The 27,492-nt window shown below is 41.9% G+C and overlaps 1 protein-coding gene across 1 annotated transcript in view; it reads left to right on the plus strand.

The window, feature by feature from the left end:
• Positions 1 to 26,491, plus strand: part of LOC117060857 (excitatory amino acid transporter 3-like) — a 42,010-nt gene extending 15,519 nt beyond the window's left edge. Inside the window, exons 3-12 of the mRNA XM_033173424.1 lie at positions 7,999 to 8,091; positions 9,027 to 9,141; positions 10,012 to 10,054; positions 12,777 to 12,884; positions 15,927 to 16,111; positions 17,229 to 17,336; positions 19,444 to 19,566; positions 19,822 to 20,016; positions 21,900 to 22,034; positions 25,663 to 26,491. Of these exons, the coding sequence (XP_033029315.1) occupies positions 7,999 to 8,091; positions 9,027 to 9,141; positions 10,012 to 10,054; positions 12,777 to 12,884; positions 15,927 to 16,111; positions 17,229 to 17,336; positions 19,444 to 19,566; positions 19,822 to 20,016; positions 21,900 to 22,034; positions 25,663 to 25,912 (1,355 nt within the window). The 3' untranslated portion in view covers positions 25,913 to 26,491. The remainder of the gene's footprint in view (positions 1 to 7,998; positions 8,092 to 9,026; positions 9,142 to 10,011; positions 10,055 to 12,776; positions 12,885 to 15,926; positions 16,112 to 17,228; positions 17,337 to 19,443; positions 19,567 to 19,821; positions 20,017 to 21,899; positions 22,035 to 25,662) is intronic.
• The last annotated feature ends 1,001 nt before the right edge of the window (positions 26,492 to 27,492 follow it).

Raw genomic sequence — 27,492 nt, forward strand, 5'->3', positions numbered from 1 at the left:
GTTTTGCTTCTGGAAGAAAGAGCTGGGAGTGTTTTGTCTTCCAAGCGGAAAACAAATGTCTTGTGTTGTTTCAGAGTAACAAACCTTTGAGAAGTGAATACATTTTAGCGCTCCAGTAGTCAGAAGGCATGAATTAAAAGCAAATAATCCAGTAAGCTTAAAGAACCATCCTATTAAGGCACAAGACAGCATAGCCTAAATGCTAGTGCCTTGTGATGACCAGCATACATCCCAAACTGTACCCTGGCATGTCCCCCTTTTGTCCCTAATGACGCTGAAGTTCTTCATTAGAACTGTGGGAAGAGGGAATCTAGTACAGTCATATCTTGGTTTCCGAACACCTTAGTTCTTGAATGTTTTGGCTCCTGAACGCTGCAAACCTGGAAGTGACGATTCCGGTTTGTGAACTATTTTTGGAAGCTGAATGTCTGACGAGGCTTCTGTGGCTTCCGATTGGCTGCAAGAGCATCCTGCAGCCAATCAGAAGCCGCGCTTTGGTTTCCGAACGTTTCAGAAGTTGAATGGACTTCCGGAACAGATTCCATTTGATTTCCAAGGTATGACTGTACTAGATCTCACTCTCTGAAGCTGGAAACACTCCTTCCCAGGGACCATCGGATTACAGCCCAGAAAGCAAAAACAAAAATGTATGCCATATTAATTGTACATGAAGTGAACATCCAAAAATATTTAAACTTTTTTTAATGGAGGGGGGACCTAAGAAAGGTGCACTTAACATCATTTAAATGTTTTATTCACAGAAATCCCAAGTTTTGCTTGTTTTTTTTTAAAAAAATTGATACTTGTAAATATTTTAAGATATGACAACTCAGGAATGTACACTTTTGGTTTACTATATACACTTCAGGTGGGGAAATTAAGAAGCTGGAAATTGCTGACATGTTAGTTTTTGAGAACCTGAAGAGCTGTATACACAAATAAGTGTGCTTCTTACAGATAATCATCATCTGAAAAAGTTACTTAAAGATTTGATGTTGGAACCGGCTAGTACTGTATTGTATCCATTTCCAGTTGTCTAGTCCAGCAACATCTGCAGTGCACCCTGCTAGATACCTCTACAAGAAAGTAGTTGTGGCTTTACGGTGTGAGATATCTGAGATGTCTTAGTAGTAAATAGGTGGAAGTTTGCATATTCTGAATTATTAAAAATGTTACAAGGAAAGGAAGAAAAGTGTTCTGATCATTGGTGTGAAGTGGAAGGAAATGACTATGACGAAGGGCAAACAGGACAAAGACTGGTACTAAATGGAGTACCGTACCTTCAGGCCGAGGGAGCCGGCGTTTGTCCGCAGACAGCTTTCTTGGTCATGTGGCTAGCATAACTAAACCGCTACTGGCGCACGGAGGACCGTGACGAGTGCCAGAACACACGGAAACAGCGTTTACCTTCCTGCCACAGCGGTACCTATTTATATACTTGCACTGGCATGCTTTCAAACTGCTAGGTTGGCAGAAGCTGGGACAGAGCAACGGGAGCTCACCCCATCGCACGGATTCGAACCGCCAACCTTCCGATCAGCAAGCCCAAGAGGCTCAGTGGTTTAGACCACAGCGCCACCCATGTCCCTCTAATTCAGAACTTAACAATCATAGAATCACAAAACTGTAGAGTTGGGAGAGACCCTGAGGATCATCAAGTCCAACCCTCTGCAATTCAGGAATCACAACTAAAGAATCCTTGACAGATGGCCATCCAAACTCTGTTTAAAAGCTTCCAGTGAAGAAGATCTCGTCCACCACTTTCTGAGGTAGTCCGTTCCACTGCCAAACAGTTCTTAACACCAGAAAGTTCTTCCTAATGTTTAGTCAGAATCTCCTTTCTTGCCATTTGAATCCATTGGTTCAGGTCCTACCTTCTGATGCAGCAGAAAACAAGCTTGCTCCATTTTTCATATGAGAGCCCTTCAGCCATTTGAAAATAACAGACCCTTATTTAGTCTTGGTGGCCCTTGATCTGGACACTAGACTTCAGTTGATGCAGTCCAGAATTGCATTAGCTTTTGTTTTTTGGTGCTGCATCACACTGTTTACTCATGTTAAGCTTGTGGTGTACTAAGACCCTTAGATCCTTTTATATGCACTACTATCAAGCCGGGTGCCCCCACAAATCCTTCTGTTAAGTCAAGATTCCCTCTTGTTCTGACAGTCATCAGATGAGAGTTAAGGGAGGAAATGGGCCATGCTTCAGCTAGGCTGCATTAGGCTCTTGAATCATAGAAGATATGTGTAAATCCTCACAATCTTCTGGGAAAGACAGTGATTGTCTTTGTCTGAAATTTGCAAGGTGGTTGTGATGCAGTTTTCAAAGAGATGGTAATGTGATTGTTCTGTAATGTAGGCAAACTAGAATTTCCCCCCTCATATTAGGTTATGTGAGTTGATGAGTTGCACACCAAATGCATCCTAGTTTGTGTGCAGGCTGCTTTTGAATTCCAGATCATCCACATCATTCTGCTGACACATTCACAAAGCTCAACCACATTATACGTAGCAACCTACTTTCCCGAACTGTACACTGAGGTGGTTGTGTGAATCGGTTCTTAATGCACGTGCTCTTCGAGCAGAGCTCATTTTAAAGCTTGATTGAGCTTGGTCAAGTAGTAACCACACTCTTCAATAATGTGGCATGTGTGCTTGAGGTCATGTATTTTGTCTCTGCAGTCTATATCTCGTGCAAGCACAACAACCACCTATTGTCTGTCTCGGGAACTGGCCAAGTATGCAGTATGAAATCAATCTCTGTAGAGAGAGGATTTATGGTTTGATCATCAAATAGAGCAGTGTTGGCACAGGCAGTTAAAACAGGCCAGGCTTTTGCTGATCCTCTTTAATGACCAATTTATTGTGTGGGCTAAATGGAATGGAGGAAGAAATAGATTCTGTCAGTTACCCTCTAATAGCTAGGTGACTTGTTCGGGCCTTGCTAGAAGCTCTGAGAAAGGGAGGAGAAGTACTGCTGATTCACACTCAGTGATGACTTTCAGATTTCATCAGTGGCTAATTTCTGAAAGAGAGCTGCTTTGAGTTCAAGCCTGCCTGAAAGTCACACACTTTGATCTTCTCCCTAATATCAGGTGTTTTGAGGGACTAACGCTGGTCACACTGTACAGAGAATGAACTCTCCACATGTGCAGAGGCACGCATATCTTATTATCTCGCAACATCATTCATGATGGAAGCCTTGCTCAATTGAAATCTGGTTCTGGGTCTCCATCTTAGTAATTTAGTGATGATAATACCACTGACGATAATACCAGTAATAATAATTTATTATTTGTACTCCACCCATCTGGTTGAGAACTTTAAAACACTGAAATGTTTACACATGGCGGTAGAAGTCAACGTGCCAAGGCACTGCCCCATAAAGAACATAGAACAGAGCTCTACAGCTTTGTACTGGGACACAGTCACAATTCTGGCAACAGTGCAGGATAAGCCACTAATACACTATACTGGCAGCTGCCACATGGCTACACCAGGGCAATTATGTTGATATTGGAGTGCAAGGAAATGACAGGATTCTCTCCACAGCGGCGGAGCAAGCCAATCGGGTGCTTGGGGCGGCGTGCATGCCCTGGACCCAGGAGTGGAGCCAGCCGGGGCAGGACGCTCCACGAGGCCTCTAGAGTCTGCCTGCCTCCTCCCACTCAGCGGCCCTACAGCTGAGGAGGAGGCGGTGGGTGGACTGTTTGGGGGCAGCGCAGAGCCTGTGGGTGCTGAAGCCACCGTGTCACTCCCAGGAGAGATGTGTGGCTTGGGTGTGCTGCAGGCCCCACGGTGAGCGCTGCCTGGCATTTTGTCCCCCCCACCCCAGTGGTGACACCCAGGGCGGACTGCCCCCACCGCACCCCCCTTCCTCCACCACTGCCTCTCCAATCCCCTTATGTAATACTTGGGTCTTTGTCCCTTAAAGGAACTATTGAGTGTGTTGTAAGAAAAAATCTGCCCTTATTCCCTTATGGGGTACACAAGAGCCCTTGCAAAGTCCTTTGCAGGTTCTCCATTGGTAGGAGTAAAAAACAGAGGCCAACCAGAGAAGATTGAGAAGCAAAGCAGCTAGTAAGCTTGATCTTTATTGAAGCTGTTGCAACAGCGGTGAATTTGTACTGAAAAAACAAAATAAAATAAAAATTCCTTGTAGTAGCACCTTAGAGACCAACTAAGTTTGTTCTTGGTATGAGCTTTCATGTGTATCTGAAGAAGTGTGCATGCACACGAAAGCTCATGCCAAGAACAAACTTAGTTGGTCTCTAAGGTGCTACTGCAAGGAATTTTTTATTTTATTTTGTTTTGACTATGGCAGACCAACACGGCTACCTACCTGTAACTGGAAATTTGTACTGGTTATAGTTAAGGGGATGTAGGACCAAACCAGCCAGGACACTGAAGAATGGAGGTAGAGGAGCTCCTGCCATAACTGCATATTTGTCCTTTTGCATAGAAGAAGGGCTGTGAGGAAAGCACTGGTCCAGCAATTTAAACACAGCTGCCCTGCCAGAGTGCCTAGCACCAACATGATCAAGTGATAAGATCTCCCTGCAATGGAGCTAGGAAATAGATTGATCCTCTGTCCTTCGGTTATTTGTCCATAGGAATAGGTCTTCAGAGTCTTATCTCTCTGAAAACCACTGAAATGCTTGGAATTTTTAAAGCAAAAGATCTTAACTATGAATGTATGTGATTGGTATGTAATGCAGACCTTGCTTATTAAATTGAGCTTATTGCAGCTTTTTCCTAACTGGAAAACCTTGTGAAATTTGAACACTGTCCCAGGGTTTGCTTGATTTTGTTTTTTTTAAAGAAGCTTTATCTGCGTTGCTGAGCAATGAAATCTCTTAGCATTAACAAATAGACAGAAGTACTTCCTTCTTGACTGCTGTTCCAGGAACATTTCTTAACAGAATTATTATTAAGTGGAAGAGGGAGGTTTTGCTTTGTTTTTGAGAACAATATGTGTCTCTTTGAGCATAATATAAGTCTGTGATTCACAAATCCTTCTTAATGGAAATGAGGGAGGATTTTATGAGAATACTGAACCTTTAATTTCATTTCGTTTGTGGTTGCTGCGCTCTCTTCTTTTGTGGTATTTTCTCTGCCCTTCACTTGGTTCTGCTTAAGCATGCTTGCCCAGTAATTTGAAAGCTATAGCTCCCATCTTCAGATCCACGTGCAATATAATTCCCTGAAAATAGGCATGAGTTACCAACAAACAAACCTCATGAGCTTTCATGTTCCATTTCTGATTTGTATTTTTTTTTCATTGTGAGGGGTGTATAATTTGCAATGTTGTAATTTTTTAAAAAAATTACAAGTAGAAAGTGAGGGGTTGTTGCTTTTTTTTTTAACCTAATTGCTCATAAAGCACAAAATGATCAATGCACCAATTATTCATATGTTTCTGGAATGTATGGTTGTAGGTTAGAAACTCCCCACAGAAGGTTTCTCTGTATGTTACCACTGGCCTCACTTTCCCATCTATATTCACCTATTGGCTAGATGTTGTACTGCCACAATTTCCTTGCTGCTACCTCTGTGGACTTGTAACCAGTATAGGTGAAACTTTCCATGTCAAGAAAGCATTGTTTACCCCCAAATGCAACAGCGCTTCCTTCACATTTCATTGCCCATGGAGTTCCTTAGTTGTCCTGATTCAGACTGAGTTCTTGCAAACTTGTTTATGGATGCTGGTACTTCAGGGATGGGGAACTTGTAACTTGCCAGACATTATTAAACTACAACTTCCATCTTTTCTTAACATTGGCTGTGCCGACTTAACTCAGATGGTAGTTGGAATCCCAAAATAGCTGGAGGACGACAGATTTCTCCTCCCTGTTCCAGTGCAATATTATCCTCATATACTGTATATACTTGAGTATAAGCCTAGTTTTTCAGCACATTTTTTGTGCTGAAAAAGCTGCCCTCGGCTTATACTCGAGTGAGGCAGGCCGTGGGGGCGACGAGAAAGAAGCCCTTTCTCTCCGCTCGTGCCGCCACCCGCTCTCCCCAGTCAACCATTCCTTAAGAAGCGTACAAGAACGGTGGTTCTTTACTCTCCCCAGGCAGCTTGTTTCATTCCTGAACTGCTCACATTAATGCAAACTTGGCAAAGGAGGAAGAGGAAGGAGCAGCCCAAAGGGCTGCTTTCGGGCTGCTCGTTCCTCCTCCTCCTCCACAGCGGCAAAGGTGAACCAGCTTATACTTGAGTCAATAAGCTTCCCCAGGTTTTTGTAGGAAAATTAGGTCCCTCGGTTTATATTCAGGTCGGCTTATACTCGGATATATACGGTATATATATATTCTCTTAAAGACTGAACGTTCATGTTGAGGACTGCACAGACCACCATTTAAACCACATTATTCCATCCTGTAAGAATAAAGGGAGCTGTAGTTTTACATGTATGTATAATACCCAGCACCCTTAACAAACTACAGTTCCCAGGATTCCTTGGTGGGGGGGGAGCAGCGCGGAAATAGCCATTGATGAACCAGTGCTATGTCCTCCTGTCTATTTTTATTTTTAATCAATATATTTCAGAGGCAAAGCCTCCTAGCCGTCATTGTACTATGTTCCTATCTGAAATTATGAAATGATGTCTTATTTCTAAAACTGATTAGTTTATTTTGTCAGATAAAAAGACAGGCTAACATCCCTCTCATAAAATAAATTTCCCATGCCACTGAGTCACTTTTAAAAGCAGTTAGATTTTCCTCTGCAAGTTAAAAGGGTGGCATGTACGACATAGAATAAAATGGCACAAATAGATACATTATCAGGCTAGGATGCTGACTATCAGCCACAATGACCCAATGAAACCTGTATGTTCAGGGTAATACCATATTTACTTGAATCTAATGGTCACCTTTTTTGGCCAAATTACGTTGCAAAAATTAAGGTGCACATTAGATTCGATGGCACATTTACATCCACCAGCAAATACATTTTTTGATTTCCAGGTTCTGAAAATTGAGGTGCGCATTTGATTTGATGGTGCATTAGACTCGAGTAAATATGGTATATCTTTGATTACCCAATCTGAAGGCGGGGCAACAGATGAGAACCAACACCTTGATGCCGTGCTTGTGAGATTCCAGGGATCTGCTTGACAGCTTTTGTAAACAGAGGGTAATGCTGCCATTCTGGTTGATCAAACAGAAGTGTCTACTACTAACAAGTGATTTCAGCCAATTTCCCCTTCCTTCTGCAACCACCTGTGCCCCTTCCACACTATCTTGGAGGTTCCCTTAACTCTTATGTTATTAGGCATTTCATATGAACAACACAGGAAGTCATCTTATACCAAATCAAACCATGATTAGTGCATTTAGTCTCCGTTGGCAGTCAGCATCTCTCCAGAGTTTCAGGCAGGGCACATACTCAGTCATACCTTGAGATGCCAGGGATTGGGTCCCTCTGCATGTGAAATGACTGTTTTGCCACTGAACTAAGTACGGCCCTTCATGTGTATCAAAAGCTTTTTCTGCAAGTGGAAAAGCTTAATTGGAAGCCACCCACTATGCAAGGAGAATAGGTAAAGCAAATATCAGAAATGTAGATATGAACTGTCCATGTGGAGATGGCAGTATTGAGTCGGTGGTTCATGTGCTTCTGGCTTGCACTCTTTATAAAAGGATTTGAGGAGTGAGGTTATTGCTTCTCTACTATTATCCATGCCAGGTCACTCAACCCTTGCTACTGTGCCCTTTCTTCTAGCAGATCAAGATGATCAGGTGGCAGCAAAAAACTGTAAGGTTTTTAGAATTAGAATAAGATCTATTATTTTATTACTGATGTAAACTTCCAAAATGTATTTTGTATAGTTGAGTTTTCAACTCTGTCTTCAGTACATTTATTTTATTTTATTGCTATGGCTAGTGGCTGATGCAAATAAAGATTCTTCTGCTCTGATCTAGACATGAACTGCATTTATTTACAAATGTTTATGAACTAGAATCTCATTATTTTCCAAATATCCCTAGGTGTTGCTGCTTTGGACTCCGGCGTTTCTGGAAAGATTGGCTTGCGGGCAATTGTTTACTACTTCTTCACTACAGCTTTAGCCGTAATCCTAGGTAATCCTAGAATCTTTATAATCCTTAAATTTATTTCCATTGTACAATGATGTTTTGTTTTTATTTTAAATGCACATCAGAAGTAAACAGTCATTTTTCACCTCACCCAGATTTTTTAGAAAAAGCATGTTTGGATAAACTGTTACATCTAGAGACATTCTCATGGAGTAGGAGTTTATTATTTTTATTTTTTGCTCCATGCTACATTCCCAATATGTGATGTCATAGACATACAGGATTGTCTTAACAAATATAATACTTAACCATGGGATTACTTGTACCTGTACTGTTACCTGTACTGTTTAGGGAAGCTTTTAATATTTGATGAATTGTTGTATTTTAATATTTTGCTGGAAGCCGTCTAGAGTGGCTGGGGAAACCCAGCCAGATGGGCGGGGTATAAATAATAAATTATTATTATTATTATTATTACTGAGCAAACAAGGACCAGGCAGGAGCAAAGCAGCTGCAATCTCCTCCTTGGGATCCAGCACATTCACATAAAACATCATTTTGCTTATTGTGAATGTGCAACTTTGGCCCCTGTGTCCATCTGCAGCCTTGGTTTGTCAATAGGCTGAATGGCTTGGTGGGTTGTGTTTATCTTTCCACCTCCTATAAAGCTTACTCTCTGTTGTGTGTGCCACAGAAGCTCAGAAATGAGTTAGCTGTTTCTTCACTAAAGGAATTAACCCATTAAGCTGCATTCCTTAACACGATCTTGTGGTGACTTTGTATCCTGTAACAGTGAACTCAGTTTTCCACCAAACTTGGAAGGAAAAGTCCCTGATTCTACAGCTGACATAATCCTGGCCTGTCATTTGCTGTGCTCTGGAAACAGACATTGTACACCTTGTTTGTTTTGTTTTGTTTTTTAAAAAAATGCTGTGTGCAAGATTTCCATCTGTTCAGAATGTTATTTTCCTCCATTACAGGGATTGTGTTGGTTGTGGCTATCAAACCAGGAGTGTCCCAGAATGCTGCGGATATTGACAGAATGGGCAGTACACCTGTGGTCTCCACGGTGGATGCTATGTTAGACTTGATTAGGTGAGCCTTTCAGATTCTGTTCTGTTGCTAAACCAATTGCACCATAAATGCCACTGTCTCAGTTTTAAGCTGTCAAACCATATGTATCTGAGAGATGGAAAAGCTTGTAGTGTAGATTGTATTCAATAGATTGTATTCAATGCTGTCTGCAGACCATGAGAGAGCAGAATAAACTTCTGCTTTTACAGCGAGACTTCACATTCTTCCTCTCCCCGCGGAGCCCTCTGAGTGCTTTCAGTCACCTGCTCCAGGTGTGGGTTTCTCTGGAGCATATTTTGTGGGGAGAAGCAGAGATGTTGAAGTCCCAATGCCCAAGTGGAAATCTGCTCATGCAATGTTGAATTCTGACCAATATAAAGGACTGTTTATAATTATGCAGTTCCTTTTCTTGATAAAGCACAGAGGCTAGCGTATGCAATTCATACTCAGGTGGTAGGTGTCCCCTGCCCAATGCAGGAAGTATTTGGAACCATTTGTCTGCCAAAACAAAATGATATAATCACTAAACACAACAAGGAGAAAGTGTTACTAAGTCTGGGTGGGACATTTTTATCCTACTATGTCAGTCCAGTAAGATTGTTTATCTATATCCCATGCACTGAATCCCGACTGAATGACAAATATAGCACGGAAGAAAGATCCCAGTCTGCTGTGAACCCATTTGTTAAAACGTTGACTCCTTAAGGCCTTACATAAGTGTTTCACCTTGAACAGATCTTCCTAGAACTTTGAGCCTTGATATAATATATCCTGGGATATGTGCAGAGAGAGAGAAAAAAACATTATCACCAGCATTCCCTATTGTTTCTTGAATATATTTTGTATTGTTACATTGCAATATCATTAAAGGATCTTAAAATCCTTCTGCAGGAATATGTTCCCAGAAAACCTTGTGCAGGCCTGTTTCCAACAGGTAGGTTGATCCTTGGTATTTACTAACCCCTACTCTGCATTTATTTCTCCACCTCCATAAAACAATATTGTGGTGCTTATACTGTAGGATACTATGATACTTTGTGGGCAAAAAAACAAAAAACCACACCCCTAATGAAAACATGAAGGAAAAATTAGGGTCTCCAAAAATTCACTTCCATTTCCAATTACTAGCACTTTAGACGGCAATTTTCAGAACCAAAGCAACATAATAAAGCATGCATTCCGGGGTGACATTAAGATACAAAACCAAAGGCCTATATAGATCAAGTGGTTCCCTTTTTCTAGTGGTGCATAAATATTTCATGGCTGCAACTTCCTCGGCACTGGGATTGGCCCGCAAGGCGTTATCTTTACAGCTCACAAAAAGAAAGTGAGGAATGAGAGGGAATTTTATGATTCTATGATTGCTTGCAGTTGTGGGTTCATCACCAGAAGAGTGGTGACCTGCACTTACGGAGAAGGAGGAGAAGCGTTAGGTAGAAGGAATAAGGAATGTAGAAATAGACCAACACGAGGACATGACCCCTCTGTAAGAATGGCTCAGATTTGGCTGTTCGGAGAGGATGCCGTGTGCGTTCTCTCTTAACTGCCCCTTTCCCAACACTCCAACTCCCTTGGCAAAGTTTTCTGGAACAGTCTCACACTTATCGTCTTACACAACAGCAGTCGGCAGGACAGGGCAGGCAGGGCTTCCCAACAGCAAGCATTGCTGCTGGTTACCAAGAGGTGGATGGGGAGGAGCAACAAGTGAGGAGCCAGGGGCGTTCTTAGCCCCTTGGCTGCCGGGGGCGGGAAGCCAAGAGGCACCCCTGGTGGGCGGGGCATCGCGGTGCGTGCGTCATGATGTCATGACGCACGTGACACCCCGCCCCCGGGGGTGCCGGGCGGCACCACTTCGTGCCGCAGCTGCTCGTGCCTGCGTGAGCAGCCGCGGCACGAAGGGGTGCTGGGCGGCAGATTCGGGAGTCTTTGCGAGCTGCAAAGACTCCCGAATCCGCCGGCCGGGCTCCCTTGGCGGAGCGCAAATCGGGGCAGGGAGAGGGACGGGCCAGCAAGGAGGGGTGTCCCTCCTCGATGGCCCGCCCCTCTCCATGCCCCGGCTCCGCAAGCCAGACAGCAGCGGAGCTCGGCAAAGAGGCAAGGGGCGGGTCAGCGAGGAGGGGGTGGCACCCCACCTTGCTGGCCCACCCCTTGCCTCCATGCCGAGCTCCGCCGCTGGAAGGGGGGACCAATTTTCGGCGCTGCCGGGGCGGAGCCGCAGGGGTGGCCAGCAAGGGGGGGTGGCATCCCTCCTCGCTGGCCTCCCCTGCGGCTCCACCTCGGCAGTGCCGAAAATAGCCTAAAAATATTTTTTTTAAATAAATAATAATTTTAAAGTAAAAAAAAAGCCCAGGAGGCGGGGCGGCCCCCCGGTGTGTCACCCCCAGCAGGGGCGCTGCCCGGAGCTCAGCACAGGAGCATCAGATTGGCTTTGCCGAGCTTCCTGTACCTTGCCCTTCTGCGTCTCTCTCTTGGTAAGCAGCAGGGATACTTGGGGAGCCAGGTGGGCAACACCACCCTGCCCGCCAGTGCTTCGTCGTAGTTATTTATACAGGCAACTCCCCATTTGACTGCAGTCAGCATGCTCGCAACCACTGCTTTTTTTGGCACCGCAAGGGGGCATGGCGGGCTTGTGTGTGTCCCACCGATGCATGCGGTACGGTGCCTCAGAACACAACCCCTGTGTAAATGGGGAGTTGCCTGTACTCTGTTTCACACAGGCAGCTAGCCTTGTGAAATACAATAAACCCAAAAGGGAAACATGAAACCAGAGTTTCCCAAACTTTGGTCTCCGGCTGTTTTAGGACTACAACTCCCATCATTCCTAGCTAGCAGGACCAGTGGTCAGGGATGATGGGAACTGTAGTCCAGAAAAAGAGGTGGAGAACCAAGTTCGGGAAACCCTGCATTAAACAAATATTTCATAAAACAAACATTATTATTATTATTATTATTTAGATATTTTATTTTAAAAAAATCAAATATAATGCAGTAGATACAAAAAGAAGGAGAAAGGAAAAAGAGCAAAACACAGAACTGCGTAAAGGCGGAAAAATTATATGCAGATATACAAAAAATACCCTAACCCATACATTCTTTTATAAATTTGATATTGTTATCCTAATCCTAATAGAAATATTAATAGTCTGCTGCATTTTGTATAAATTCATTCCAAATATTGTCATATTTATCCAAGCAGAGTTTATGTCTGTAAGCAGTCTATTCGCCGGTTGCGAGTGTTATCATAATATCAATCCACTGATTAAAGGAGATCATATCTTTGCTCTTCCAGTTCATCAATATCTGCCTCTTGGCCACCATTAGAGAGCGTAAAATCCATTTTCGTTGTCTTTTGGTAACTTCCGCACAGTAGGTATAAAGAAAACAAATCATTTATTCCATACAATGTTGGCTGTTGTTCTAACAATAACCTTTCATGATTATTTCCTAATAGCATATTAAGTATTTCTATCTATCTGTACACATTGTGATGCATCTGCATGTCAGCTGTTGTTGACATGTTGAAACTGTAAATAGTAGGTGTCAGCATTCTAGGCCTCACTAAACGCCTTCCCAATCCTGAAAAAAAGTTTAAAAAACAGTTTCCTTGTCAATCCTTAATATGCTAAGAATGTAATGCATGTTTTCTTAACTTTCAGTATAAGACCAAGCGTGTAGAAATAAAGACCACAACGGAAGTAGGCAAAAATGCTACTGTTTCTACACCAAACCCGCTCTCGACTGTACTGCCAACAGAGACTCCAAAGGTATGTATACTACTGGTTATTTTATTGCACTGAAATTATGAAGAAAGGGTTAGGGTAGTGAAATTCTGCCTGTAAATGTGATAATTAATAACAGGAATTGAAAAGGATCTACTGGACCACATTGTTAAAAGACCCAAGCTTGTGGTAGAGTCCTTTAAGATAATTTTTTCTCCAGAGGTTCCGCATGCAGCCATTTAGAAGCACTACACAAACCAGCACTTTGAAAGCTATAACCCAAGGAATAAAGTAGCAAACTAACCAGTAACCCCCAAACAGGCTTAAGTTTCTAGAGTTTCCTGTACGAGAAAGCTGCTTAAGTTTCACATCAACAAAATGCAATGTTGGTATTCATATTTTATTGAAAATATTTCAGTTATAAAGAAATAAAGTGATGCAAAGAGAAGGAGAAATAAAAAGGCACAAAAATGTGTAGGGGGGAAACCCGCAATATACGAATATATATGAAAAATACCCAAACCCATTCATATGATGAGAGTGTTGGAGATATGTGCAAATGTGTATGGTAAATCCGGTCTTTGGGTGTTTGATTTTCGTTGTTGTGTATACTGTGTATATACGGACAATGACAATAAATAAATCTATCTATCTATCTATCTATCTATATGATGTTATTATCCTAATACATATGGGAATATTAATGGCTCACTAAATTTTGTCTAGACTCATTCCAAATACAGTCATGCCTTGGAAGTTGAATGGAATCGGTTCTGGAAGTCCGTTTGACTTCCATAACGTTTGAAACCAAAGTGTGGCTTCTGATTGGCTGCAGGAAACTCCTGTAGCCAATCGGAAGCCCTGTTGGATGTTCGACTTCCAAAAATTGTTTGTATTTTTTTTTATAACAAAAATTTATTGGTTTTCCACAACAAACATAAACAAATATACCACATGATAAAAAAACAAATACAAAGACAAAAGCAAAACAAAAATAAAAGAAAAGAAAGAAAATACATACCTACATACATACCTAACACCTACACCGGAACACACCAATACTTCTTTAATTTAATTATAATCTTGTTTCAATCTAATTAGGGGGACTTCCCCCGTTCTCTCCTCTGCTTTCAGTTCTAATTTACTTTAGTAACTTTCTATCTTAATTCCCTCACTTAAATTCATAATTTCCATAAAATCTTATTTCATTTAACATCAAAATAACAAAATTTTACTTCTTGATACAAAACTTTTTACTTCATAATACAAAACTTAACTTCTTATAATCTTATCTATCTCTTATTCAACATCAAAGTATCAAAATACCAAAATAGTTTCAAAATACAACTTCTTAATACAAATCTTAACTTCTTGTGACCTTATCTATCTCTTATTACACTAATACTGCTGCTGGTATTTCTAAATTACATCTTATATAATATAAAACTATCCTTCTTTAAAAACAGTCCAAGTATCTCTTCTCTATACCAAATCAAATTTTCTTTTTAACACTCTGACTTCGGGGTACCATGGGAAGCCTTCCTGATTACACATCTAGAATTTTTCACCCTACCCCTCTTCTTACCCTTTTTTCTGCCCACCTCGGAATCACCCACCAGGCTTCTCTCCATCCCTTTCTAAAACCATTGTCCAGAATGTCCTCTTTTTCCTTAAATCTAAGGACCGAAACCTTGTCCAGAAACATCCTTGCCAAGCTCTTCAGGAAATATAATACGTCCCCATCCAGCATCTCCATTTCGAACTTCCAATCAACTTTTAATTGTACTTCCCAAGATTGTTCCTTCATTTCTGGGCTCCCACCCCAGAAATCAGATATATATAATATGACTAAATTCCACCCTAGGCTTCTCACACCAGCCGGGTTTTTCTTCTTCTTGGAGTTGCGTAGTCGCAGTGTCTTGTTCTTCCAAAATTTCCTCAAGTTCTTTAGCAAGGTTCTCCTCAAATTCATTAGCAAAGTTCTCAGAAGTCTTAATTGCAAAAAACTTTTCATCGACATTCTGATTCAGCCGTTCTAATTTTCGGTTCAGGAGTTCTAGTTTCAAAAGAATTATCCTTTGTCCTTGGGTCATTCCCGGATCTAAAGTCATTTTAAAAGCGAAACCAAAAATGGCAGAAGCAGGCAGGGAATAACAAAGTTCAGTACTTTTCCATCTTTAGGCTCAAATTTCAGCCACCATTTTTCCCCTAGTCAGGGTGCAAAAATTATAATCCACCAACTTTAAGAAGAAATGCTTTAAAAGTCTCAGTCCTCCCCTAACAGGGGTTTTGACAGATTGTACTTGTCAGGAATACTCCAATAGATAGATTGTAACAGCCAAGTACAGCAACAGCAAGAAACATTGTTACTTCTTGGTTCGGCAGGGAGAGGAACGGACTTCCTTTTAACATTCCTCCCCAAAAGCCAATTAAACGATTTAGAGTCCAATTAAACTCCGTACTTACAGCTTACGGGGTTTCTTTTTTTTTTTTACTTCAATTCAGGTAAGAACGATGCGCTCCTCGCCAGCGGCAGCCGCCACTTAGCTTTCCCGGTTGGGGCAAAGCCTCCACAGCCCCGCGCCGTTGCCCTTTCACTCCTGCGACCCTTTTACAAGGGGAACGGGAGAAAGGGTCTGCGCAAAGGGGCCAGCTGGAGAGCCCTCACAGCGGGACGCTCTTCCCGCTGCTTGATGGAGCCCGCTGCGCGGTAGCAGAGCTCCTAACCCCCGGGAAAGCCAGGGTCGCCTCGCTGCCGAAGCAACCCTCGACCGCTGGCAATGGCGCTCTCACCGGAAGTCCCAAAAATTGTTTGTAAACCGGAACAGTCACTTCTGGGGTTGCGATGTTCCGGAGCCAAAACGTTTGAGAACTAGGCTTTTTCGACTTCTAAGGTACGACTGTATTGTCATATTTATCCAACCAAAATCTACGTCTGTAAGGTGTCGGTTCATAAGTTGCAAGTGTCATCATATTGTCGATTCCTTTATTAAAGGGAATCGTATCTTTGTTCTCCCAGTTCATCAATATCAGCCTCTTGGCATTGTTGCTGATTGGTAACCTTTCTCCTTCACTCTCAATCTGCAGAATAAAACCAAGGATTACAAAATAGTGGGTTCGTATTCCAATGGTATTAACGTTCTTGGCCTGATTGTATTTTGCCTTGTCTTCGGAATTGTTATTGGGAAAATGGGAGAAAAGGGGAAAGTGCTGATGGACTTCTTCAATGCACTGAATGATGCCACAATGTATATGGTTCAGATAATAATGTGGTAAGTAGAATGACATTTTGACCGTATGTTTTGTTACTGAATTCAGGATGATAATAAAAAAAGTAATTTACATAAAAACTTCTTTTGGAAAGTCGACGTGGTTAACGGGTTTATGCCTTGAGTTTTAAAATATTAGCATTTGGCTGTGAAAGCTCTTCCTCCCCCCCCACCTCTCTTGCTTTTCCTCCCCCCCCCCCCGAAAGAGGCTATTTATTCAGCTATCAAAGTCACGGTGTACCTGGCGGTTGGGGTTGGGGATGGCATTTTTGGTATTCATATAATTGAACCCTTGTTGCCAAAACTATTGAGACAGCATGGTTTCTGCTCCTAACTCTCAAAAATACATCTCTTCAGAGCTCATGACCTCCAGCCAGCAATGATGGTTTTTGGATGGGCTATAATAATAAATAGCTGCTTTACTTATTGCTTACCTGATTTCACTGTTTGCCACTTCTTTCCAATCATATACTGTAACAATGACACATGTGAAACCTGTAACTGCTCCTTCTGTTACTTTTGTTCTGTATTCTATTGCAATTTGCAAAATTAAAAATTATTATTTTTCAAAAAAAGCAATGGAGTACAGTTGAGAAAATGCACTCCCTTAGGAGTGCATCTAGAAGCAATCTAGAATTAAATTTATTTTAGGAAGGAAGGAAGGAATCACTTCTATACAGAGGCTCTTATTTTGTTTTGCAAAGGAATTCCAGTTAGACAATGCAGTACTCCCTTTCTTAGCTGACCAATGTTTATTGACTCATGGATACTTTAGCTGAGATTCCTGCAATGCACTAGGACTAGATGGACTAGATGACCCTTGGGTGCCTTCCAACTCTATGATTCTATGACTTCGTGTTTTGCATAATAGTTCAAATTACGAAGGTGTTCATAAAATGTACCAGTCATGCTAATGCCTTTTTTTTTACAACACTGAAAAATATGTAATGGTTCATAAATACAACTTGAGAAGCAAATAATTTCACCCACTTGCTTTCCATTCATTGTTATATGCATGAAAAAAAGTTGAACAAATTTGTTGTTTAGTATGTTTTTATAGCGAGCTCAATGAAATAACAGTGATCATGAAATACTTTTTGTGATGTTTTGTGCATTCCAGGTATATGCCATTGGGTATTATTTTTTTGATTGCCGGAAAGATAATAGAAGTTGAAGACTGGGAGATTTTTCGCAAGTTGGGTCTGTACATGGCTACTGTTTTAAGTGGGTATGTTATTCCTTGAACTGTAATAAAAATGTATTGATTTACATTTCATTTTTAATTAATATATGATAGATTGGTTTCTTCTATAACTGGGTATGAAAGGACATTCGTTTTATAGAAGTTCTAATTTCACTGTGCTTCAGAACGACACTGAATTAGAAACGCACTATTGTTACTTCAGTTGTCAGCTCCCAGGCAATATAATAGAAGGCACACGAGGGGGGGGGGGAGGCACAGGGATCCAAGCTGAGTTACTTGCATATAAATGTAACTCATACTTTGATTCTCTGGTCACCTAAGGAGCATGGTGGCCAATGTGAGATTTGAATTCTTTTCCCCCATAATTATTATTAAATCGGTTTTACATTTTAGAATATTCACTTAAACAACCTTAAAATATCATTGATTTTCCTTCTTCTCTTTCCTTGGTTCATTTTGCATAACATAAATCCCCACATATTTTACATAAATTAAACCATTCGTATTCGATTATTACTTCCACCAAAACTTATTTACACTGTTGAATTTATCTTAATGCTGCCAGCATTTTCCAGTTTGCACAATTTCCCAATACGTTGCATCTTGTTGCATATGAGTAGATCATACATCAAACATATAACAATATCAAACAGAATATACAAGTATGTCACATCAGATATTGTGGGGGCAATTGTCCAAGTCAAAACTACAATAGCTTGGTTAGCTGGCAATGCTTCTGGTAGGTTTTGGAACCCGTTGACAGCACTTCCCTAATACTTTATTGTCAGGTAATATCTGAAAGGTTAAAAAGGTTAGAAAAGGGGGGGGTACCAGGAGGAAGTATGCATGCATGTTGGGAAGCAGCACCTTGGGATCAGGGCCATAGTGGGCGCTGTTTTGCATGCACCTCTGGGTGTGTGGGGAAGGGGAGAGGCACCTGTTGCCCAAGTGTCTAGAGATCTATTACAAGCATGGACAGAAAAGCTCAATGGGCCACGATGAAGGTTGATAACTCAGTGGGAGAGTATGCTTGGCATGTAGATTGGTCCTAGGACTGGTATTGGGTACCTGTTTTGCGAAAGAAAAATGGTAAGGATTCTCCTCTCAGAACACACACACCTTTGCAAATCAAAAAGCCAACGGCGAGCAGCTGCTAACAGATAAAAGTTATATCCAAATTGTCTAGGGGGAAGAGAGGAGAGTGTCTCTTGCTCTATTGGTTGTGTGGCAAGCCCCCCCCCCCCCCCGGTAGTTGAATAAAGACACTAGACACCAGTACTTTAGGTTAATGGGCTAAAAAAGGCCACAACTTTATTGGTTACAGATTGTGAGCTGTATTGGCTTAGGCATTGGACCTAACCAACTAAATCTGACTCCTGCCCGTTTGCAGGGAGTCCAGGAAGGGTTAACCACCAGTAGGGAGAGTCCTGCTGATGCACATCAACTAGGAGCTCCCCTGGGGGTCACTGATAGGGGTTGTGCCTTAGGCCATAACCTCCCTAGGCTTCGGACAGGGCCACTCCCCCCGGAATCCTTTAACGGAATACCCTTCAATGTGTGGGGCAGGTGATGGCGCTACCTCCCCTCCTCTCTTCTCCAGCAATATTCCAATGCCTAACCACCAAACCTTACAAAGTTGTGACGATTTGCTACAAGGTAGGCGAAAACCAAGAGGCCGGTGCCAATTTGCCAAGTGGAAAAAGTCCTACCAGGCCCCTCAACGGCGACCAACCAAAGTCCATAGCAAGGTCAAAAGAGATGAAAAACTAAAGGGCGGGAGGGTGGGGAAACTGGAGCAGCTGGAAGCATGAAAAGGGGTGAGCTCCCGGCTGCGTCCTTAAATCAAGCAGGTCACACCTCCAGACCGACCGGATTAGATGTCCTGGGCAGTGACGCAGCCGGGAATCCCCCAATGGCACAGGGTTGGCCACCACCTCCCCCAGCGCCCACAACTCCACCTCCTCCTTAAGTCGGAAGTGGCTTTCACATTAATTTGAACAGTTTTAAAAACAAAACTAAATTTCAAAGATTGAGCTGTGATTCCTGCATTGCAAGTGGGCTGGACTAGGTGGGATCCTTCCAACTTTACAGTTCTTTGATTCTGTGACCCCCCCCCTTTTTTTTCCCCTAGGCTTGCAATTCATAGTATTGTAGTTCTGCCGCTTATGTACATAATAATAGTCCGGGAAAATCCGTATAAATTTGCCATGGGGATGGCTCAAGCACTTTTGACAGCACTCATGATTTCCTCAAGGTAAGGATAATTCTGGGGAGGGGGGGAATCTTCCCCTCATATCAAATCATCTTGGAATTAATAGAAATGAATATAGAAATGATCAGAGCTACCTCTGTTTTGCCGCATTGAAGTCTACATCTTAATTTCCAGTAGCCCCATAAATTGTTCTCATGCCAGATTAATAGCCATGCACATTGGCATTTTACTAATATGCGTCTTATAAAGTCTATTTTTTATTTTCTCTTCCCTCCCCCCCCCATGTGTGTGATGCAGTTCAGCTACTTTACCTGTCACGTTTCGCTGTGCAGAAGAAAAAAACCATATTGACAAGAGAATTACCCGATTTGTTTTACCGGTAGGCGCTACAATCAACATGGATGGTACTGCTCTCTATGAAGCAGTAGCTGCGATTTTTATTTCACAACTTAATGACTTACAACTGGATATGGGCCAAATAGTGACCGTTAGGTAAGAATTGTACTCTTGCATGCTTTTCAGTTCTTTTCCAAGCAATGTAACTGCTGACTTGGTTATCCAGAATGCTTAACGCACACAAAGGTGGGCCAACCGCAACATGATCAGACGTCTCACTGAAAACATGTAGAGAACAGTGAGATCGGTCATCCCAGTGAAGGGCTAAATCAGCTGTGGAACTGAACAAAGACCGGATTTCTGACATACCCAGAGATACTGGCATTTGACCAGTTTCAGCCATAGCCTAGTGTTCTGTGGATTTACAGATGAGCATACCTATTACAAGTAGATATTGCTACACAGCAAGGGACGAGGTTGGCACTGGTCTAAACCGCTAAGCCTCTTGGGCTTGCCAATCTGAAGGTTGGAGGTTCAAATCCCCTCAACAGAGTGAATTCCCGGTGCCCTGTCCCAGCTCCTGCCAACCTTGCAGTTCAAAAGCACGCCAGTGCAAGTAGATAAATAGGTACCGCTGTGGCAGAAAAGTAAATTGCGTTTCCGTGCGCTCTGGTTTCTGTCATGGTGTCCCGTTGTGCCAGTAGCAGTTTAGTCATGCTGGCCACATGACCCGGAAAGCTGTCTGCGGACAAACGCCGGCTCCCTCAGCCAGTAAAGCGAGATGAGCGCACAACCCCATAGTCGCCTTTGACTGGACTTAACTGTCCATGGATCCTTTACCTTTTACCTATTGTGACACACCACTCCTGTCTCCAGGCAGTGCAAGATTCTGGGGTACCAAGCGTGCTTCCCAGAGTCTGTGTTTCCTTTTGGACAGTGGAGACTATGGCAGCTTTATGATACATGGTTTATTTACACATATATACAACCTGGGTCTAGATGGAGAAAGTTCAAAGCATTCACGTCCCAAGAGGGTCTCTTGCTTCTTCAATAAGCAGAAGAGGCTTGAGTCTCGGAACAGAGAAATCAGCCAAGCTCTCTGCCTGTCCCAGACAGCCCACATGGTTGTCCAAACGATTTTCCTCGCTTACATCATCCAAACTGAAACCCTACATTCCTTAAACCCTTTTTGCCTCTGCCCACTAACACACAGCTGGAGGAGGAGTCCCACCCATCTTCCTCTAGCATATTCCTCTGAATTATTACTTTATTATTCGGCTGTCTTGTCAGTATGCTTTTCATTTTGTTTTCACTATGTTTTTATCATTGACGTTCTGTAATGTGTTTTTAATGTTGGCAAGGGGCGGTATATAAGTTGAATAAATAATAATAAGCTTTTGCCCTCCCAATGACTTTCTGGGTAGGTAAATGACTCAGTTCTTACTATCTTTCTTCCACTTGATGTTTCCTCTTCCAGGTGGTTTCCTAAATGGGGAAAGCTGAGTCCAGCTATTTAAAGTTTAAAGTTCAGTTTAGCCCTTCAAGCATGGATTAATTCTAACTTTTAGACCCAAGAATTTAGAGGGGATTTAGAGCACCCCCTCAAAAAAAAACCCAACCTCATAGCAATATAAAATGCATTGTTTTAAAGCCATTTAATCTTAATATATCAAACAGCAGACCTTGTTGTGAATGTTGTCCCACCTCCTCCCAAGACAGCCAAAATATCTTTCCTCTTGATACCACCGCTACTAAAACATAAAATGGCTGCAGTGTTCTATGATGCAAGAAAATACACAGATCAATTAAAAAAACCAACCTCAACTGGTACTGTATATCCCTTAGAAATCCCTTAAGATTACTTCTTTAATTTACAGTCATTCAGCAGTTGGAGTTTCCCATAAAGTAAAGTCAACTTTTTTTTAGGACAGTAGGGAATATTTTTTTAAAATAAAAACTCCAAGAAGTATTTCCATAAGTGCATAAGACTGAATGAAGCAGAAACATATCTGATGCCCTTTTCTTGGTTTGGGATGCAGTGTCACAGCAACAGCAGCCAGCGTCGGAGCTGCAGGTGTGCCCCAGGCTGGACTAGTTACCATGGTGATTGTCCTGAGTGCCGTCGGACTGCCTGCTGAAGATGTTACCCTCATAATAGCAGTGGACTGGCTTCTGTAAGTGTCTAACCATGAATATCTCTCAATCCTGTGTCCTCAGTAATGCAGATATCCATAATAAAACATAGGGTAACCTGAGAGCGTAGTATTAAAAGGTTGCCTGTGCTAGACCATTAACCTGAGAGCAGATCTGCTGTACATCTTATTATTTGTATCAAAACGTGTGTCATACAGATCGCAGCCCTGCTGGGGGGATTACTCACCCGTCTGCCCAGTGTATGGTTTAGAGGGTTCAAAGTTGAACAAATTTGAAAACATAGAGAAAGGGTGAGGAACTTGTGGCACAACTTCCACCATTCCTGATCTTGGGCTATGACATCAGTTATGACCCAACCTGGCCCTCCAGCTGTTTTGGGACTGCAATTCCTAACATCCCTGACCACTGGTCCTGTTAGCTAGGGATGATGGGAGTTGTAGTCCAAAAACAGCTGGAGTGCCATGTTTGGCAATCACTGGGCTATGTCGACAGAGGCTGATGATAGGAATCAGAGTTCAGCAGTCTCTGGAGGGTTTCAGGTTGCCCATTCCTGGTCTCGGTATATCACTAATAAATGTGAAATTGAACGCATAATTGACAGTAAGAAGAGAAGTCTGCCGCTCTCGTGGTTTTTGTATCATATATATGCTGCTAATGATAGCTTTGAAGTGATAGCTTTGAACCTCTTGGCAAATACAGTAGTTTCCCATTGCAGTCTCTGTTTGAAGTTCTTTTATTCAAGTTTGGGTACCATAAGTAACAGAGCGTTCCAGGAGGTTAAAGTGTTTCCCCAGTGGGTTTAAAAAAAAATTGTTTCTGACACCACATATGCATTCATTTAGCATTTGGCATGGAGAATTGCCTGTTTAGTTCTATGTAGAATGCAAAAGGGTGTTGCTAGAAGATGTTGGCATATATCACATTGAAAGATGAGAAGACGAATAACCCCTTGATGTTGTGGGTGGGTCATATAAAGTTAATTAGGTTCTGCAATAGGGTTGCTGGAGTAGACATGGGCACAGAGTTGGCATCTGGGTCTGCTGCAGGGTGGGGTCTGTGTCCATATATGTCATACATCCATACATTTAACACATCTGTTGAAGTGGACTGTAGTGGCCCCTGAAAGCTTTGTTAGTCCTTAAGGTGCGGACAACAGACTACCATGTTAATCCCTCTACAAACTACTCTAAAATCAGAACAGCATCTATCCACAGGAATTCGCCACCCAAATCAATGCAGTGGTACCTCGGTTTAAGAACAGCCCTGTTTACGAGCTATTCAGTTTATGAACTCTGCAAAACCAGTAGTGTCCTAGTTTGTGAACTTTACCTTGGTCTAAGAATGGAATCCGAACGGTGGAAGGGCACCGGCGGTGGGAGGCCTCATTAGGGAAAGCACGCCTCGGTTTAAGAACGGTTTCAGTTTAAGAACTGACTTCCGGAACGGATTAAGTTTGTAAACCAAAGTACCACTGTATTATTTTCTTAGTTTGATGGTTTGCTACTGAATTCCTGTAGCATTCATTTACCGTATATGTCACATTAAAATCTTTACTGAGCCAACTACAGCTCATTTCTGATCATTATGAAAATACAAAGTAAAAGTTCAGGAACATCGGGAATTTATTTGGAGTATATCTGTACTACTATTTGATATGTGAGTGCTTTAGAGTGTGAACTAGAAAATGAGATAGCAAATGGGTAAGTTTCGGGTAAAATATATATTTTCAAGTATTACTTTAGTTGAATCATGTTCCCGTTTTGTTTCATTGTGTAATCAGTTTATTTCTGAATGATTGGTCTTTTTGTTGGCACAAGAGAACCCAGCTAATCATTTGGTTTCAAAGCCCCAAGGCAGCCAATTGTATACCTTTTCTTTGCATAGACGCTTACTGTGTACTAGTAAATTAATTCATTGCCATGACAATTGCCTTCTGGCATACACTTGCAATCTTATCTGTTGCATTTATTTTTATAACACCAAATTCTTTTTGCAGGAAACACATTGCACTGGACTATGTGCCAGGCTACTTAGCACTTCTGCAGATTGGTTGCCCTGGGGTGCCACGTTGATTATCAGTCTTTCACTTATTACCTCAGATGTATCATCTTTGTCCTTCCAGGAAGTAACTCATTAGCAGTCATTTAGATTTTATGCAAGGTTGTATGTCCATAGTTGCCAGAGGGAATTTTGCTCCTAACTGCCTAATATGATTTTGGACCAAAAAAAAGCACCTTAAAAAAAAACCAACTCCCAATAGTGTTCCAGGCCTGAATCCTTGGAGAAGGAAATCAACACCAACAGTGCATTTTAGTCTACTCAGAGATTGGTTTTACAGAGTTCAATGGGCTGTTTAAGCAGTTGTAGAATGTGGTGTTTGTAAGTAAGTAAAGTGTGCATCACCATTCCGATGTAACCCCTGTCTCAAGTGCCTCAAGGGAATTTTGTCTGTTGTCTTCAGAACCAGGCTATGCTGAAGAAGCAGTCTTCTAAGCCACAGCCAAGCCCATTGGCCCCCTGTTTCTGTCTAAGTGTGTTTCTGTCTAAGTGTGCCGCACAATCAGTTACATAGCGTGGGTTGCTAGCGCCCGGAGCTGCATGGAGTGGGTGGGAGGGAGGGAAACAGCAGAGTACGCATGCACATTCAACTGTAACGGTGTCCATGTAACCCAGGAGATTGCAGCCACAGAGATAAGAAAGGAACAGTCATTCCCTTGTCTGGAGAGGTCACTTCCTGGTTCACATGGAGAACCCATTTTCAGTAGAGCCCAGCGACAGAAGTTTGCAGCTGTACGGAGGCAGCACTGGGTGTTCAAATTTTGCACCCCCTAGCAATTTTGTGCCCCTGCCCCTGCGCCCCCCCTCCACTATGCCACGGCACACAATCTCCCACTGCCTCTGCCATGTATGGCATTTTTGATGCAGGTTGGCAACAACAGCATGATCTAGTTGATAGAAGGTCTATGAAATCAAGACCTTGAGCTGAACTCATTAAGCAGTGCCAGTCTGCAGACCCCAAAAAGCCTAGTATAGTTACAGAATTTGCTTAGAGCAGACATCAAATTTGTATAGCACTCTGGGCAGTATTCAACACTAGGACTTAAGCTGTGCAACAAAACTTGCCCTCCCTCTCCTTTCCCTATGCATTCCCTGAGCATAGAGGGGTTTCCCCAAACCCTCCAGAGCAGATTTTGGGGTGTATGGGATGTGTACAGACAGAGGAAGTTGGGAAGTTCCATTGCACAAACAGAAGTCCTTGTGCTAGCAGAACAAGATGGGGGGTGGGACTCAGTTTCAGAATCCAGTTTGCATCTTTACATGAAAGCATAAATACAAGCAAAAATTTCCAATTGCTGGGATCCACTTAAAAACTCAGTTCACTCTGAACTTAAAGTTCACATTGAATTTTTGAAATGCAAATGTTAACATTCGTTCCATAGAGCTTAAAGTTCATATTTTTTAAAAAAAAAACTGAGCTTTCGAATGTGATCTTTCCTTCCCACATTTTGTTTGAGTTCTGTGCCATTCATTACAAAATCAGCCTTGCGAACTGAAACACTTTGCAGAAGCAGTATAATTTTTGCCTTTGTAAAAATAGATTGGACCCAGTCAACTTGCCCCAACTGACCCAAAATGTTTATTCCATAGGGATAGATTCAGAACAATGGTGAATGTCCTTGGCGATGCCTTTGGTGCCGGAATTGTGGAGAAGCTCTCACAAAAGGAACTGGAGCTTATGGACGTTGGTGCTGAAGTCAACATAGCAAACCCTTTTGCCCTGGAAAAAGCACCGAAGGTTGACAGTCTGGAATCACAGACCAAGAAATCTTATGTGAATGGAGCTTTTGCTATTGATAAATCAGACAGCATATCATTCACCCAGACATCACAGTTCTGAGTGAAATTGACTGACAAGGGAGCCACACTGGATTAAAGGACATGGGAAGGCCCTATGTTGAACCATATTCTGGGCCCCTCTCACTTCAGACCCTACATGCTGTATTTTTTCTTCTTTGCCTATATTCATACAGGCAAACAGGAAGACACACATCCTCTGTCTCACAAAACTCCCTTTCTCAGATCTGCCACAACACAAAGAGCACAGTCCTGCTCCTTTTCTTGTGCAGGCTATAAGGAGATTTAAAATTTGCCCACAGCTGAGAACATGGCCATTTCACAATGGGATGGCCAACATGTTGTGTTGATTTCTTCAGGAGTCTCAGTGATAGGTATGTTCTCAGCATAGATATGTTCCCTGACAAATACGCAGCGTCAGGGAACCCTACATAGCTGAGGTCCTACACTGAAACAGGCCACGGTCTTACCTGTGTTGGCACACGGAAGAACAACATCATGCATGAAATCATTTAGCAAACCAAAAGGATAAGTGTGTTGCCTTGAAACACAGGCTCCAGATTTTCCTCAGCTCTTTGTTTTTGAAACATCTGATCATTGTGGGCAGATTTATCCCAGTTGCCATCTCTTGAGAATTCTAGATATCTGCTTGCAACGATCATGCTTTTATAAGTTGGGATAATAAACCAAAGGATATGGTTTATACCTGAGGCATAGTGCAGTGTTCCCATTCCTCTACTGTGCACATTAAATTCCTTTTCCCCAAAAAAGGAAGACTCTTCTTTTAAAAATAACTTTAAAATGAATTCTTATTTGAAATTCCATCTCAGACATTTCTCTGCAAATCAGCTCTGTGCCAAATGTTCATTCTGGTAGCTAATTAACTGTTAGAGAAAGGAGATGAGTCAGTACGTTTGAACTTTTTAAAAGTGTGTATTATTTTTTTAAAAAATAAACTATATAGTACGGAAATTGGAAATTACTACAAAGGAGCTTTCATTTTCATGTTTTCTTTTACACCACAATTTATAGCAAGAACATATCTGGGCTTCAAATGCTAAGTCAATCATAACAGCTTTGCTGTAAATTGAAATTCTCATAATTTAGCTTTCTTCATTTATTAGTCCTCTTTTGGAAGTCGCAAGAAGTAACTTCAGAGCTACCAGTATTTATCAGCTCAAGAGAAAACAGATAAAAATAAGCCGCATAGCTATTCATGACATAGCTTGTCAACATTTTATGCTTTCAAGAATATACCGTACCCACTGTATAATTGCTAGTGGTATAGCTGAGTCTCCGTTTGCCTGCTTCTCACTTTCATTTTATAATTTAATCTGAAAGCTTGTAGTGGCCAATATGATAGGCCTCTTGACAATAAAAACCCAAATTTTAAAGCAGCCCTCGAATGGTGAAGAACAAATATTAGCATTTTACAAGTGTTCATAGCATAATGGAGACATGTTTTCACATCAGCTACATGGGCGTGGCTTTTTTAAATCAAACCATTCCATAATGTTAAGCATTTTATCTAATACTTATACCAGGTATTTTAATGGTGCACTTTTTCCTGCAATGAAAATTATTGCAAAGTATAAACTATTTCGAGTGCTCATAACTTGTTGG

The sequence above is a fragment of the Lacerta agilis genome, chromosome 16, assembly GCF_009819535.1.
Source record: "Lacerta agilis isolate rLacAgi1 chromosome 16, rLacAgi1.pri, whole genome shotgun sequence".
NCBI lineage: Eukaryota > Metazoa > Chordata > Lepidosauria > Squamata > Lacertidae > Lacerta > Lacerta agilis.